At 35.7% G+C, this 17,416-nt stretch overlaps 1 protein-coding gene and 1 long non-coding RNA gene across 2 annotated transcripts; one reads left to right on the top strand and one right to left on the bottom strand.

The window, feature by feature from the left end:
- Window positions 1-3,722: 3,722 nt before the first annotated feature.
- LOC132040645 (uncharacterized) lies at window positions 3,723-12,533 on the bottom strand. Its single transcript, XM_059431302.1, has 8 exons — window positions 12,320-12,533; window positions 7,979-11,134; window positions 6,941-7,093; window positions 6,062-6,225; window positions 5,804-5,951; window positions 5,369-5,491; window positions 4,847-4,934; window positions 3,723-4,177 (listed from the first exon to the last, which is right to left on the bottom strand). The coding sequence occupies exons 2-8, from the start codon at window positions 10,898-10,900 to the stop codon at window positions 3,975-3,977; spliced, it is 3,801 nt and encodes a 1,266-aa protein (XP_059287285.1). The 5' UTR covers window positions 10,901-11,134; window positions 12,320-12,533; the 3' UTR covers window positions 3,723-3,974.
- A 523-nt stretch (window positions 12,534-13,056) lies between these two features.
- On the top strand, window positions 13,057-16,949 carry LOC132040639 (uncharacterized). Its single transcript, XR_009410739.1, has 2 exons — window positions 13,057-13,732; window positions 15,702-16,949. It is a non-coding gene; the product is annotated as an uncharacterized LOC132040639 (long non-coding RNA).
- The last annotated feature ends 467 nt before the right edge of the window (window positions 16,950-17,416 follow it).

Raw genomic sequence — 17,416 nt, 5'->3', positions numbered from 1 at the left:
GAGCATTAGGTTCCAATCTCTATTAGCATGTTCTGAGGATTAACCAAGTCAAGTTTCTAGTTAAAAAAGACATAGGAAGAATTGGAAAGGATGAACTTCTACTTTTTTCCCAGCCTTTAATAATCAAAAATAATAATAACTACATCTTAGTCTCAAACAAGTGACAACCGCATTTTGTTGTTATGGGATAATATTATTTTAGTATTTTATTTGAATTTTATATTTATTAATTTACATAAAGACAAGTTTTATACATTTGGGAAAAAAATAGTCTTAATTATTTGGTATTCAAATCTTAATACAACATCTAAGTACTCAAATGTGTATTCAAATTTAGAAGTCTAGTGTCATTCTAATGGTTTGGTCCGTTATCCACGTAGACACATCAGAAGCTAAGGCCTCAGGTTATGATCATGGCTAAGTCATATTCACCTCCGACTGAGAACTTTCCATGTTTGTTCAGCTTTTTATCAATGCAATGGGACCTAAAAAGTCTAACCATGTTAGTAGCAAATTAGAGGAAACGGAATGGCTAGCCGATAGGAGGCAGAATAATTTAGATTGAATAATCAACAGAAGAATATATACAGTAAAACTGGCTATAAAACTCAGTCCAAGCATGTTAGTATCACTACTACATTGTCCTAGCAAATGCTCTGGACAATGGGCTCCCCAACAGTTGCATATTTTGGTCGTATGGCAATGATAAGGTCTGCGTACATCCTACCCTCCAGACTCCCACTTGTGGGATTTCACTGGGTTTGTTGTTGTTGTTGTTGTTGACAGTATGGCAGTTCATTCCAGAGCCCACATTAGAGCTGCATATTTTGGCTGAATTACCATGAAGCCTGCTTAACTCAAGCTAACATGGTAAAGAGGGACTCATAATTTGTAACAGATGCTACATCTGCGAGAAAGAAATGGGAAATGCTAATCAGTTCTCTTGTATTTTTCTAGGGTAAAAGAGCATGATGCATGTTTTTAAATCTTTTCAGAATTCACTTAGTGATATCATATTGTTGAATAGTCCTCTTATAGCTAAAGAAGAGAAAATCAATAGTTGCATTAGGAAAGTCTAGAATACTACTCCCTTTTGTGTCCTCTAAAACTTATATGGAAAGAGAGAAACGATAAATGCATGTTTTGCAAACTTATTGGTTTAAATTGCTACAGGAGGTAGATAATTTGTGATTGCTACAGGAGGTAGATAATTTGTTAGACTTCTTCAGTTCATTATAAATGTAACTACTGATCTGAGGTTTCGCTATTACTCCTGCGAAATCCCAGCATACCTAAATCTGGGATATTCAGAGACATCAATAAAATGATCTTTTCACTTGTTGAAAGTATATTTTATAGCTTTGAATCTCCCTACAGATATATCTGTTGTCTTTTTGGGTACATGACTTCAATAGAGTTTGTTAGCTCCTTATATATAAATGGGGACCTCTGTGTTTGTACTATTTGTATAATGTGCACACACCACTCATTTGGTTCTGGGAAGTGGATAAAATATCCCAAGACTATCAAAGAAGAGAGGCGTGTTCTGATCTGATGGTCGTAATACAAAAAATAGCATCATTCTGATAAGTCATAATAACTAGACTTGGAATTACAGATAAATGCAGCCCACTATCTCTAAGCTGAAATATATTGAGACATGCTCTGCACCAGCGAAGTTCAGCTTACGATTAGCTGAGTATTTATGTGTTTACAGAGATTTAGTGAGTTATAGAGAAGTGATTATAGCATGGAAAGAGAGGATAGAACAGATGCAGAACATACATTTTAAAAGTATCAGAATGAAAATTCTGTAATCAGTCAGAGAAAGGTGCAACGTCAAGTTAAATGTGCAATACAAATTCAAGTTGTTACCGCACATAAACTTATATAAAACAAGCAGAAATAACTAGGATAAACCAGTGTGCACATAGTTATAAGACTAGATCAAACAGGAGCTAGAGTCTCAACGAACTGGTGCAGATAGAGACGATCATATTGCAAATATTTTTCATCATAAAATCCTTCTCTTCCCAACTCAATAAGCTCCTGAAAACTCTCATCAATTAGATTATAAGCCATCAAATTTCTTGGAACATGAAATAGCAGGAATGATTGTTCTTCATTCTGTCTCCGAATAATACCAAACAAACGAATATTCTGAAAGGCATCCTGAATTCTAGCATAGTCAACGTGATACTTGATAGACCATTTAGAATAGTCTTTCCAGCTCCAAAACAGTCAGGTTAGAGAAATTACTAATAATGAAATGCAAATGGCCACCAGATTCCACAACCAAAGGCATATAATAGCCTTCATTATGCCTCCTCCAGTGTATTGCCGGAACCTTGGGAGAAGTACCAATCACACCCTTATCAACGTCAAAATACAACGATTCACCCCAATGAATTGCATTATTCCAATAAATTCCATGGCACATATCCACATATGATAGTGCAGTAAAACACTTCACAACAACGCTCCAAGTAGAAGACTTTGAATCGAAAACATCAATTTGATAGTAGCGCCTTGAGAAATCTTTGTCTATCATCAAATCCGGAAGGACATGAAAGTGTCTTATAAATAGATAGAAGTAGACATCTTTGTTAAGGTACTACATGGAATGTCCTAGCAAATACAGAAGTTTTGTATTCAGTTATTTGAACTAAAAATAAATATAACTATGACATGATTTTTTAAATACAAATCCTTAAAACTTCAGAAGAGTTGAATTATTACTTGCTTTGGTGCAGCGAGTCAAGAAGAGCAATGAGAAAGCAGAGCTTCCCACTGAAAAAAAATGCTTGGATTTGCAATTAAAAAGTAACCCTTTAGCTTTGCAACTATAACCAACGCCTTGTAAACGAAGCCTATTTATTTGAAATTAAAACTCAATCTTTGTAAAACCAAACTACTCTTTTGAAATTAAAGAATTACTTCTTCTTAATAGTGTTCAATTCTCAAGAAACATCTAATAAATAAGGGTAAAGTTAATAAACTATATCTTGTATTTGTTATTTTTTTAATGGACGTTAAATGAGTTAAAACAATACTTAATTTTGGGACGGAGGGAGTATAGCTTAATCAAGTTGCGTCATAATGCAACTTGCAGTTAGGTAGTAAATTGGTCCAAATATATCCTTAATATATACATATATGTCCAAATATGCCCTTAATGTATGATTATAAGCCCATATATGTCCTTATTAATCTTCTAATTATGCTCTATTAAATTTTGTGCGGAATAAGGTCATTTTTTGTCCAATTAAGTAATTGTAGAGGTATGATTAGACCAAATTAGCAACGGAGGGCAAATGTTGTGAATTTAACATACTTCAGGGATATTTTTGACCCTCTATCCGTTTAAAAAATTCGTTTGCAATGTTTGTAATAATCAGTTTTTCATTTTAAGCTTGTACATTCAATCTGGTTGTAATATTTAGGCAATTAGAAGGCAATGATGTTGGATGAATTAGCCCTGTTCGTACGAGAAGCTTGCTAGAGTGAAAAAGAAAATTTGTTCTGGGATAAAATTTGCCAAAACTGGAGAGACCTACATTTCTCTAGCTTTGTTATTCCTTCCCCTCAAACTAAAGAAGAGAATTTTTCTTAGTTCCTACATAAATCAAGAACCTAAATAAATGGTGGGATAAACATCTAGGCTTTCTGTACAAAAATGCAAAAAGGAAAACTCTTTTATCACACGAACCAACATCAGTCTCTTTCAAAGGCAAAAGGTTCCATTTTTAGATACAAATGATGCTTTACAAGTTGCAATATATCATGATTTTTTTTTCATGCTTCTCGGGAATAATATATATACTCTGTCGATCATTAGTTTTTCGACAATGCGATTTCACAACCTGAAGGAGGCAATTCTCCCCACTAAATATGATATACAGATATGTCCAGTATCCTTATAGAAACAGCTTATAGAATATGGAGGCAGGAATACAGAAAAATTGCCCACGTCGTTACTTGGACTGTTGGTTTTGAGGTGGATGAGCTAGTGGTCTTGTTGGGCATGCCGCAGACATAGCACGTAAGCGTCTGGCAATTTCAGTAAAACATGGCCTAACAGAAGGATCTGGAGCCCAACACTGTTCCATAAGAATTCTCCACTCGGTATCGCAGTAGCTTGGAACAAGTGGCCTCAAGGTGTTGTTGACTATACCACCTGCATATAACATAAGATATCAAGAGGCATGAATTTCTGAACTTCAACTCTGACTCTTATAATTCCCAGCTATTTTACTGGACAACATTAAGATATTTATGAGGGTGGGACTAAGGGAAGTAGATAGTGTTCCACTATAGATTACACTGTATGTTTAGCCAGACATTCCAAGAGGCTCCCAAGAAGATTGGCGGCACTCGAGCTGAGTAGAAACTAGAGGCAATTAGACCTGCTATACTTCTATTTATTCATTAAATTGCTTTTCTGGAGTGCCTTTCAGCTATAGTATCAACATCATTCTGACTCTCAAGTGCATCAACATCATTTAATGTGTTGCTCCTTGAAGAGACTGAACATTTCTTAATTAAATATAAAAGCAATCATTCTGTAATTAGGGGGATGAAAATAAAACATCCTGACTTGATGCATTACACTTTTATGCAGCTTTTTTTCCCAGTCAAAAGAATTGGTTATTGGTGCTTTTTTTGCTGTTAATGAGCTCTCACACTCACTCACTCGTTTACTTTTAAAGGCAGCTATTTGTAGGTTACTAGGAAACAAAAGATTTGACAGGTGGTAGCTTTATTTCACGTCAAGAAAGCAATAAAAGAAGAAGTCAGTACTGAACAGCAAGAGACAAAGCTAAGATGATGATTGAGTAAAGCAAACCTATAATTGCTCCATAATGCATATTAGCATAAGGTTCCTCGCCAGTCAGAATTTCCCATAGCACAATCCCAAAGGAAAAAACATCAACCTGCAAAGTTTCAGTAATACCACTCAGAAGGTCATTCTGATTTAATTTCTCACATCTCTTGTATCTATGGGTTAGGGTCCTTATCAATTTGATTGTCAAACAAAGATTACCAAGTAAGAAAATTAGAGGGAGTATAGAAAAACAAAAGGACAGAGGTTATTGACTGCAGAAATTTAATAGACAGAAAACGAAACAGAGAGAACAGGCCATCCAAATGATTTCCAAGGTTCGGAAAACAGATGAAGAGAAGCATCAACGTACTTCCTACCCATCACAAGTTAAAGGCGGGTTAGCATAAAAATTTAATAATAGAAATTTGAGTTGATCAGCAAGAAATATGCTCTCCCCATCGCCATGCCACAAAAAGAAACAAAAATGTACTGACATATCGGACTTGTATATGTGAATGTAAAGATTAGGATCTGAAAGCTTACCTTCTCAGAAACCTTATTACTGCTACCATTCAATAGCTCTGGAGCCATCCATGGAAGGGTTCCCCTAACACCACCAGTGACCAACGTATTTCTCTTTATTTTTGAAAGTCCAAAGTCACCAACCTATAATAAAATTGACAGGACCTTTTTTAGTTTTGCTTGATACTACACATCTTATTGTTTATTTCTTGGAGAAATGAATTTTCTGCCAATAGAACTTGGTACTAATGGTCATGATGAGAAAATAACAATGTTAGTGGCGAAGGAAATTATTTACAGTTCAAAGGCACTATTAAGATCATTACATGAATGATCAATTAAAAGAAGCCGAGGAAAGGTGCTCCTAGATCCAAATATCTCAGCTAGTTATTACAGTCATCAGACCTTTTATTTCTAAAAGAAAAAAATAAAAAACCATTATATACTTTTACACACCTTACAGATGGGTCGGGAAGGATCTTTTAAGTTGACAAGCAAATTGTCACATTTCAAATCAAAATGTACAATATTCTTTGAATGCAGATATTCCATTCCAAATGCAGCATCCATTGCAATTATCAGCTTCTTGCGGCGTTCCAGGTGTCTGGTAAGTCAGAATAGTCAGAAGTACGAAATTCCGTCATGGGGAAACACCGAAACAGAGCTAGATACAAAAAGAAATAATACAAAAGGTTGAAAGGTTAGAAATAACACCTGTCCTTGCAAAGCAAAACATGTCTGAGAGACCCATTCACCATGAATTCTGTTACTGTGGCAAGAGTTCCCCCTGGCCCATCTTGCACTACACCATAAAATGCCACCACATTTGGATGATGAAGCTTTGAAAGAATTGAAGCTTCACGCCAAAACTCATGAGTCTGGAAATAGTTGAATGATTCCATTATGAAAATGCTAGCATAAAAAATCTCATAGCATGAAAAATATATGAACTAATACGCTTCTACGGGTTTAAATTTGATCAAAACAGAATTAGATTTCTGAACTACAATGAAATTTGCTCAACATCTATTTCCATACTGCTAACAAAGTTACAGCATGAAAAATAAAAGGCATAATACATAAATAGGCCCTTAAACTTGGCTTCAGCTGGCATGTATGCCCTCCAACTTTGGGTGTGCACAAGTAGGCACCTCAACTTGTATAAAGTTGAACAAGTAAACACAAATGTTGACATGGCACTGACGTGGCCCTTCAATATCTTCAATATTATGTGCCACATCAGTGACATGTCATCATTCGTGTTTACTTGTTCAACTTTATACAAGTTGAGGTGCCTACTTGTGCACACCCAAAGTTGGAGGGCATACTTGCCAGCTGAGGCCAAGTTTAAGGGCTTATTTATGTATTATGCCAAAATAAAAATGCAAGCGAAAAGCTGTTCATACAACTTTTCTCAAACAACTCTAATCTACAAAGTTGGAGTTCAAGCTAATGAATCAGGAAAACGGGTGCCGGTTAATTATTTTTGGTTGGGTTGGTGCTGATTAATTATTTTTTTTTTTTTTTGATCAGGGTTGGTGCTGATTAATTATATTGTGGCAGACAGAATTATACAAATACAAAGACGCTCACCAATCTCTCCTGCTCTGATGAGCGACCTGTGAAACAGCTTTTCTTTATTCTCTTTATGGCAACATCAGTTCCTCTCCATTTTCCATGGTAAACAGTTCCAAATGTTCCAGAACCCAATTCCCTCAACTCCTCAAGATCTTCATTCTTGATAATCTGCGAGGCAAGTAAAACAGGTTCACTGCAAATTGACTCAAACTACAGCTGCATGTACTTATCACAGCTTAAATAAAAGGATGTCTAATCTGTCTGGCTAGTCAAAACATGCAAATCACCAAATAGAAATACGAAACGATGAGTTTTAAAATGTATTCCATTTTAATACATTCTTGATTGGTAAAAGCATTCTCAATATCTACATCAAATGCATAAACTAAAGAAGTGGAAGAGCACACCATGCATATAAATGCAAAGCCCCCTCCATCTCTAAGTAAAGCAACAAGTTAAAAATACTCTCTCCATATCTGCACTAAATAAATGCATAAATTCAAGATACAGAAGAGCAAGCCAAGTATATGAACCAAAAGCACCCTCCTCACCAACCAACGCAACAATGTCGCAGATAGGACTCGAGAAGTGAAGATATATTGAGCTCCTAACAGAGTGTTTTTTTTCCAATAACCACGAATTTCTTAGCCTTCATGTTAAACTTATTGTCATATAAAAATTGTAAGCAGAAAATCAAAACTTGAATTTATCCCATATTTTGGGCATGAAGAAATGTTACTACTGGCTGTAACCTATGCTACCTTCGGTTGTATGCATCACTCATTCACCGAAGACTCAACTATCAAATAGTATACATACAAGATATGCCTGATCTATGATATTTAAGAGGGCTTAGGTCCACAAGTTTGGATCAAAATTTGCCATAGAGAGGTCAATAAGTGGAAAACCAGTATCCTGAACTTCTTGGTTCTCATCCTTCAAGTTAAATGAAAGGGGTTTTTAATCACATTTGTACGAGTTCAGAAAATAAGAGACAATAAATATAACCTGAGCACAATTACGCTGCTAGAAGCAACAATTTAAAAAGAATACCTGATAATCGGATTCGGGTATGCATCCATCATACTGTGTGTTTTGAATGACAGTGGTTTGAGAAGGATTGTAATCTGAAGGCATATTCATGGTGGATGGTTCAACATTATCGCGTGATGGGTGTTGAATATCACCTTCAATATTCATTCGGGAGTCCATATGGTCTATCATAGCTCCACCACTAAAAGGAGGATAACCATAATCAATGGATGCTTCATCCCCAACCTTTGCCCGAGTAGAAGAGAGACTAAGATGATCCTGGTCTATCAGAGACACGTCTTTTCTGATGAAATCATCTTGGGCTAGCTTTTGAAAAAAAGACCAGTGCTTTGGTTCATGGTTCTCCATATTCAAACTCAAAGCAGTTCCATCAGCGCGCACTGGAACAGGCACTGATGAATCACCCATTATTTTAGCTTGGGAAAAAATATCAGAGAGGAACTCTCGGGGATAGTGGTCATTAATGTCAATAAGAATGTCCCCGTACTCAGGAGAGCCACTGGTAGCAGATGGCTTCCCTGTGGCCACTGCTGCAACTTGAGGCTCTCTCTCAGCTAATGGCTGTATTTGCCCTGTAGGTTTATTTTCCTCTGGTCTATTTGCAGCTGCATCACCCCAATGAAGCTCCGGTGGCTTGGAAGCAGATACGTCATGAACAGTATTGCTAGTGATAGGATTATTTGGTCCCGATTTCACTTTATCAGCATAAGTTGCTGCTTTCAGTTCTGGCTTCTCAAGATTTGCTTCAGAAACATCTTCACCAACTTTTGAATTAACTCCCTTGGCATTGTCACTTAACTCTACAGTCTGCTGATGTTCAACCTTTTTCTCTTCGGTAGCAGGTTGATTAGCAGACAGATTCTTATCAGAAGGTATAAACCTCCCAGTATAGGGATTCACATTTCCATCATGTAATTTATCAACTGATTCCAGGATCTGCTGGCTGCCTTCGGAGTGTGCATGGGTCATTATGAACTGCGCAGCAGAGGAATCATCAGATTTGGACAAGCGATTTAGGCCAGCCTGTTCCCTGGGCAAACGTTCAGAACGAAAAACTCGTGGAGGCATTGAAGGTGGCTCATAGCTAAGGTCATATGGGTATGCTTCACAATCGCCATAGCCTGCGTTCAAAGTTCTACCAGATGCAGAAAAGAGGCCATCTTCACTATATCCATCGGGTTTTTCTTCTTGAACAGCTCCAAGAGACACTGTGCCTTGCACTTGTTCCTGACTCTTCCCATTCAGTTTAGATGGCAAGACAGAATTTCCAGAAACTGCCGTAGCAGCAGAATTTGATGCTTCAACTCGGGAAACAGGACTTGGGGCAGAATTGACAACTGAATTCGAGGAAACAACTTTTTCAGTTTCCGCAGACCGCATTTTCTCAGGCTCATTCAATTTTTGTGCAGAGCTTTCTCTTTTCATCTTTGCGTCCTTAAGCACTTCCTTTTCCAGAGATTGATCTTTAGCAAGTTCAACTTTCTTCTGGAAAGAGACGTCTCTTTTCATTTTTACCACCTCAGCTGGTGCTTCTTGGCTGTTCATATGCGAACTTCTATATGGCTGCTCGTAAGTTGAACCTCCTTCCCCATTCAGGTAACTGTGGCCAGAACTAACAACAAAGTTATCTGTGAGTTGTGAGGAGTTGGGTGGATGAGGATCATGCCCGTACTGTGGCAAACCAGTGCTTTTGGCATCTAAATTTTGGAAGTTGTCAACAGGCATGGAAGGGGGTAAAGGTCTCCATTCAGCACCGCCGTGATGAATAGTTTGACCATGGTACCCTTGTTGGTTGGAGTCAGAGGCATGTAATGAACCTGACACCATCACATGACCAGATTGACCAGTTAGAGGCACACCAGCCACTGAATGAGAAGCATCAGCAGCAACTCGACCATTCTCCCGGCCAATTGTTAAACTAAGAAACTCATCGAGATTATTTCCTGAAGTGCTTGCCAGAGCAATTGAGTTTCTTCTAGACCCCAAGTCCATGCCATTGACAGCAACAACATACTGCATCTCTGAATCTCCTTCAACATTCTCAATCCCAGCTTGAGTATCATCCAAGTCACTGTTAGAGAAGAGAAAAATCCGCATTTTCTGTGATCCATCACCTTCTGGAACATGACATTCCTCTATCATATTCTGCACATCCTCATCACAAGAAACTGACACCAACGCATCAAGATCCTCACCAGGAAGCTGATATTTTAGGGTATGAGCATGGCTATATATTGTCAACATCTTCTGCATAAGCTCCTCATAAGAAATATCCTTACTGACTCGAATAAGATGTGTATCACCTCCAACATATCTAAGTTTTCCATCACTTGGACGAGGCATAATTCTACCGCCAAAACTGCAGAGAAACCTCAACTTTTCTGATGTGCTAGATCTAGAAGATACGTGGCTTTGATACCCACGGATGTTGCTATTTCTTGATGAGGTTCTGGGCACAGATTGCACAACTTGGTGGTAGGACTTCTCATCATTTACGGAAGTCCTAGATCTCTCATGATTTTGATCTCGACCTTTTTCCATTGGGGCAATCATGGAGATATCTGATCCGCTTTCAGAACCTGTATGAGATATTCCAAGTATGTCCTTCAGGTCCATATAAGAAGTTGCACCACTAGTCCCACCAGAAGCATGCGGAACAAGATGCTGCTTAGGGTTCACCCTTTCCCGCATAAACTCCAGAGCAAACTCCTCACCAGTCTGAATAGAATAATTTACAGGCCTAGCTCCAACAGGTGCAGTGAAATCAGGTGGTCTTATGTTTGTATTAATAGAACCAGATGGATCCTGAAAAAATCTCTGATTTGTAGAACCAATAACCTCATTTCTAGTCTCTACAGAGCTATAGCGGCCTTGTTCATAGTTCTGCTGTCCCATCATGCCTTTGCCAACATTTCTATCCATATGAAACAAATCTCAACATTCACAGCCTAAAAAGACTGTTCCAAAAAGAAATGAGATATAGCTAATTTCTTATTTAGTCACCCTTACAGAACTTTTTACAGGTGTATCATGATCACATTTTAACAGCTGATCCTTGTAATGAAAGAGAGCAGGAACAGATTCCTTATTACACTACATTCCCGTAGAACTTCTACAGTCATACCTTGATCTTGCAGTTGGGTAAGGAAACAGAAGCTGCAAGCACAGAAAGCAATGCTTTATCAGAGCATGTTTAACGAGAAAGGTTAGAGAACGCTCAACATTATCCATGTCCAAAGTAATGTAAAACATAGTAGTTAAGCAGTGATTTCGACATTTCAAAGTGATTCTCATTAATGGAATCATACTAAGTTGGCCTGTGAAGATTAATTTGGAAAAATAAACGCCTGACATGACTGATCCAAAGTACAGCAAAGGCATTTAAAAATGACTCCAGCAGTCTAACGGAAAAGCAACCGCTATTCAATCACAAATCATGACACAAATACAACGAGAGTTATCAGAAGCGAAAAGCGCAAAAAAGCTCTAAGGTCAGTTGGGGTTTTAAGCGCAAATGAAGCGTGAGCTTTAATGAAAAAAGGCGCAATGGTGCAAAAGAGTCTGTGTGTGTGTATATATGTTAAGTTCAAGACTAATAATAATAAGCATGGATAACAAATACATGGACAAAGAAATTGTAAAAACATTACGATCAAGCGAAATATCAATTATCTAGTGTCACCTCTTCCAGAGAGGCTCATTGGCAAGGGAAGAGTATGTCTTAGAGGCTTGATGATGACACTGAAGCGCACATAAAGCGAGGCGAAGCGCTCAACATGTTTTGAGCTGAAGCGCGCCTTTGACAACATTGTTATACAACAATCACAGATACACTTTATTCCCAAGTTATTTAGAGTTGTCTTTACGAATCCTCAATATCAGTTCCCTTCATCCGGACCATTCCCATTTCAATATTAAATAACTTGGAATTCTCTAACAGTAGATTTTCTACATTTTCAACTAACCTATAAACCATAACACAAATACTTCATATAATCCAAAAAAAAAAAAAAAAAAAAAAAAATCAAATCCTTCACACTAGTAAATGTACAAAACAAGTCTCCTAACTGGTTCAACATTCTCCCAAAAGATCTGAACTTATTCGGAGTGAACATGACCCGACCCGACCCGAGCAGAGCAAATCAAAACCCGGCCCGCCCAACCCAGACCTTTCAGACCTAAGATCCAGCTCAAGAAGCTACAACATCAGTTCAATCAAACCAAAAATCACTTAATCAACGCTAAACATATCAAATTAAACCAAATAAGAATAATTTAATTCCCCGATCAAAATTAATTAAATCATAAAAAGAGCACATCTATATAAAATTGTTTTCATACCTGTTAACTAAACATCGCTATTATCGAAATGATAAAATAGAAGATTTTGTGAGAGAGATTTTTCTAAAATTACTATCACTTTTTGAGAGAGTCAATGAGAGGGTTTGCAAGGGTTGTGTAATTGAACTGAAATGCCCTTTTGGTCCTTAATGCTGTCATATCGATGGTACTTTTTAGCTTAACGTGTGGTACATTGGGGACATATTATTGATTTGCTCCGTAAAACCAAAGTTTTGCGTAGTGGCAATTTCGTCAATTGCAAGATATATATATATGCGTCACGCTTACTCGCAACATTACGAATGCAACTACCGTTTGTTATACTTCATTTAAGTCCTTGTACTTCTATAAATCTTGCACTTTCTTCAAGCTTTTAACTCAAATGTTTAAAATTGTCCGTTTAAGTTATAAAGGCAAGTCTGTTTTTTGTTCTTGTAGGATGAAGTTGAACAGGTTTGATCCTTCCAAGTTCACAAAAAGACAAACACTTTTTGTTCAGGTAATGAAACTCCATAAAATATTCATTGAGACTAATAAAATCGTGTTAAAATTAACACCCAGACAGAGGCGAATTCAGAATTTGATGCTTGTGGGTTCCAAACCCATATCAAATTAAAAAATATAAAGAGAATGGTTATGCTTGTGGGTTCCCAAGTCGTATTTGATATATATTCTTGAATTTTTCAATACAAATACAGGATCCGAACAAATACTAAGCTAAATCCGCCCCTACACCCAGATTGAATCCTAATTTTGGGAGATAATGTAGTAAGGACTAATTTAAAGAAATGGCTTGTTCCTTCTAAGTAATTTGAACATTAATGGACTTCATTTTGGGGACTGAACTTCTTTTTTGTACGAATAGATGATGAGGTAAACAGTAAATTTTACCATATTGATTATATGTCTGGTAAAGAATTATTAGAGGCGAGGGGTGGTCTTGGCAGTTAAAAGCAAAAAAAAAAAAAAAAATACAAATCAAACAATGGTATGATATTAAAAAATAAGAGAAGTGAACATCAATATATCGAAAGATAGCTAGTAAAACCTATATGTTTGGATGCATATAAATTGCTATTCTTTTTTTTTTTTTTTTTTCAAAAGCAAGGTCACTGGGTGGGTCCCAGTGACTATTTTATTGATTTATTAAAATCCAACAAAAACAAAATAGTGTCGCACGAAACATAAAACAATAAGCCTTCCAAATTGGCAAAGTTTCGAAGGAGATGGTATATGCGCTCATTCCTAGGTCTCTCCGTCGGTTTCTATCTATGAAATCAACCCCTCTTTGTGTGTATTTTCATCTCAATGAGCTTAGAACTTGTCAGTGTAGGCTTGAATTTGAAGGATGTTGATGTCGCGATTGATTAACCTCTTGTTTCATTCTGTTGCAGCTAATACATCTTCTAAACGGTATGTTGCTAAGCTCTGACTTTTCTGTATCTTCATGATTCTGACTTGCTTGTTGTTTGTTCATGGTGATGTTGATGTTGATGTTGATGTTGATGTTGTTGTTTGTCTCTTCCTGTTCTTTTTTCACTTTTGATTTTACTCGATCTAAGAATGATTTTTCCATATTGAAATGATTCTTCCACAGCCGTAGTTAAGCATAATCGAAATGTGTAGATTCCTTTTTACCGTTCTTTTCATCTTGCGAGTGTTGTTGATATTTGTCTGATTTGTGCTTTTGTTGGCTCCCCTATGTAATTTTTGCTCGAGGGAATGAGTACAAAATAGTACTAATACCACCCATTGTGAAAAAACCAGGTGAACTAACATATAATTTAGAAGATAAATGTTAAGCTTCCAATGTGTTTCCACCGTGTTTGCAACTTCTGTGCAATCTACAAAGCCTATTGTACCATGTGTTTCCACCATGTTTGCCGCTATCTTTTGTCTTCCTTTGTGTGCAAAGACTGTTCTACTTGATTTATGCTTGTATTGACTATCCCGTGTAATATTGCTAATCATATTAGGATTGGATGTATTGAGAAATTTAAGAAATATGGAGGTTTAACATGGTTCATAGTATAACTCAACCTAATTACTGTTGCAAAGGAGACAAAGTATAGGGTTTAAAAGCACAAAAATCATCATTGAAAGCATGTAAATATGTTCTAATCAAACTACATAAATATAAATAACTAAAACGTTCATTCTTATCACGTCAATTTGACAGCATGTATGCTTTAAAATTCTGGTAAAATAAACTTTTGGTTGATTACCAAGAAGAAGTTAAGCTTCAAAAGGATTATTTGTAATTAAAATTATAGTTTCCTAATTTGAATAATACTCTTAATATTGTTGCACTTTCTTCTAAGATGTATAATCAATATATTTTCTATTTTTATTCATATATAACAAACAACGTGTATTAAATTCAATGAAGAAAATTAACGTATTAGGTAAATAAAAATGGTAGCGATAAGGATGTTTAATAATGATTATATGATGAGTTAGAATTCTCATTATCAAATTCTTCCATGTGATGGATATGTTGAGACTTACCAATAAATATTTATCTTGCCGGAGATAATTGGGAAAAATGAAGACACAAACAAAGTTTTAATGTACTTTTTTTGTAATTTTAATAAACTCAGCTGATTATTTTTTACTAGGACAAAAATATTAACTTTTTGTAAGCTTTAATCATCATATATACTTAATACTACAATATGAGAACTAAAATATATCTATGTTTAAGGAACTTATTTGAGCTAAATATTTCGGTGTTGTTGTGGTTCTACTTTGACTAAAAAGTTTTCACTTAGTAATAACTTCCTTTATTAAAAGAAATGAGATCGGAACACTTAACTTTAGTATAATTTAGAAGAGCCTTGTTTCTACGTGGATGCATCATGTCTATAAATTTAGAATTGAGGACATTTTTGTCTTCCGATTGCTGTCTATATTATCGTCTATTTCATTACTTACGTGTCTTTCACTTATTAAATCAAGTCATTATATGTAAACTAAATATGTATCCAACTGTCTTTGTAAATGGAAACAAGGTTTTCCGTTTATTAGCATTTTCTAGCGCTTTCTGCATGTAGATACACAAAACTTTGTTCAATTCTCTTCTTGATTTCAACAGAGTTCAGCTTCATGTATCTTTCTTTTTTATAGTTTCCTCTTTTCCTTAATCTATTTTTCCTTAATCTAATTTCGCCATCTAATGGTTTTGTGTTAAATCTGAAAATATAAGAACAATCCATTCATCTCCAACTTTAGTTTTCTCTCCTTTTTTTTTTTCAATTTCAAGAAGTTCCAACTGAATGCAACAATTTATTTTAGGTCTCTATTGTTGCTTTTCTTAGTTCTCTTTCTATGTTATTACTTTGTTTTCTCTTCATTCTCATCTAACTTTTGCCTTCTTTCTCAGAGGATTCTTTTGAGTCTTTCCCATGTTTGCCAATTTCATCTTTCAATAATTGTGGGGTTCTCGATCTCAACCCGATAGTGACAATGATTTGAGTTTTTGACCTAATCAAGATGAATTTTTTTGGTATCTATTACATTGCTTAGTAAATTCTTATGCTTTTCGAGATTCTTGCTTTGGTTTGTCTTAATAGTTTTACGTTAAATTATATGTTGTTGAATTTTTATTTTTTTTGTTTGATTGTACTAATTGAAGTTTTGCAAATTTGTTCTAGAGTATTAAATTGAGGTTTCCCGGTTAATTTTTGAAGTTTTTCAAATTTTGTTCTAGAGTATTAAATTGGGGTTTCTGAATTAATTTCATCAGTGTTGGAACCACATGTACGTGAGGCTTTTGATTAGTTTCAGTCGTATTTTTCTTTTCTTCATTTGCGCTGTTTTCGTGCATACTCCTCCTCCTCAAGAAAGAATGTAATTTTTTATCGTCCGATTGTATGAATTGTTTTTACTCTTGTTGTGATTTTTTGTTGGGCTATTACAGTAGAAAGAAATATCATGGAGTGCAAAATTAAAGATGTAATTTATATCTCATGTTGAAGGAATAAAAAAGTGTTCTGAAAATGTCGAGCAAACATAATAAACTAATTAGAACTTTGAAAACAAAAAGGGCAGAAAATGTGAATTATACAAAATGATGCAATCTCATAAATAGAGGCCCTTCTAGCACAAGTACGAGGCAAACAAGGCTGAAACTAGCATCAGACATCTTGTTGCTAGCTCAAGTACTGTTGAATCCGCTAATACATCGTTCATCGAGGTCGCTACTGTTTCAAACGAGCAAGTTCTCTTGTTACGAGATAGTCATTGCTTATGACAAAAACATGCTAGATAAGTAGAAATTTAAGTTTGTTTAAAACATTTATGTTAGAAATAACAACGACTATATCTTCATATTAGGTTAAATATATCCTTAAGATATCGTCCGCATATGCAAGTTATGATTTTAGAGAAGTTCGCTGCTTGGGAAATGTCCAGCCATCAGTGGATTATGTCATATTAAATGCGGTTTCCTAGTGTAAATTTTGTGGAGGCAAAAGAGTTAAATATGAAACATCCATCCTTTGTTGTAGCAATGGTGTTGTTCAGCTCATTTCACACCAAGTGTCAACAAAGTTAAGGAATTTATATCAAGAAAAAATGACGAGTCATAACACTTTCGAACTGACATAAGAATATACAATAACTTTTGTCACATTCGCTTCTCTTGAAATAACTTGTGACAATGAGTTAGCAAAAAGGGTATAAAAGTTTTATGGGTTTCTACAAAATTTTGTTCTTTCCTAAGAAGGGCTAGCAAAACGTGACTTGGCCTCTATTTATGTTTGCTTCTCCTCTTCTTCTTTGTCTTTTTTAACTTTTCTTAAAATTCTCAACTACTACTTATACAGCTGGATAAGCTTTAGTTTCACGCATTGGAATACAGTTCGTAGACCAGCGCAATCAATTTTGTACTTCATACCTAAGCTGTTTATCGTCTTTCAACTCTCTTTTCTTTGAAATATAACTGGTAACAATCGATCATTACTTCACAACTCTGCATGTACCTTTTTACCAAATTTCATCGAAAAGAAGGTTACAAAGAAAGCAACAGAAAACGCACCATCCTTTCCATTATGTAGATAGTATAGGCTGGAAATAGTTTTATTTTTTATTTTTTAT

The sequence above is a fragment of the Lycium ferocissimum genome, chromosome 2 (assembly GCF_029784015.1).
Source record: "Lycium ferocissimum isolate CSIRO_LF1 chromosome 2, AGI_CSIRO_Lferr_CH_V1, whole genome shotgun sequence".
Classification (NCBI taxonomy): Eukaryota; Viridiplantae; Streptophyta; class Magnoliopsida; order Solanales; family Solanaceae; genus Lycium; species Lycium ferocissimum.
The sequence above is the reverse complement of the archived record's forward strand: the minus strand, read 5'-3'. Positions and strand labels throughout refer to the sequence as shown.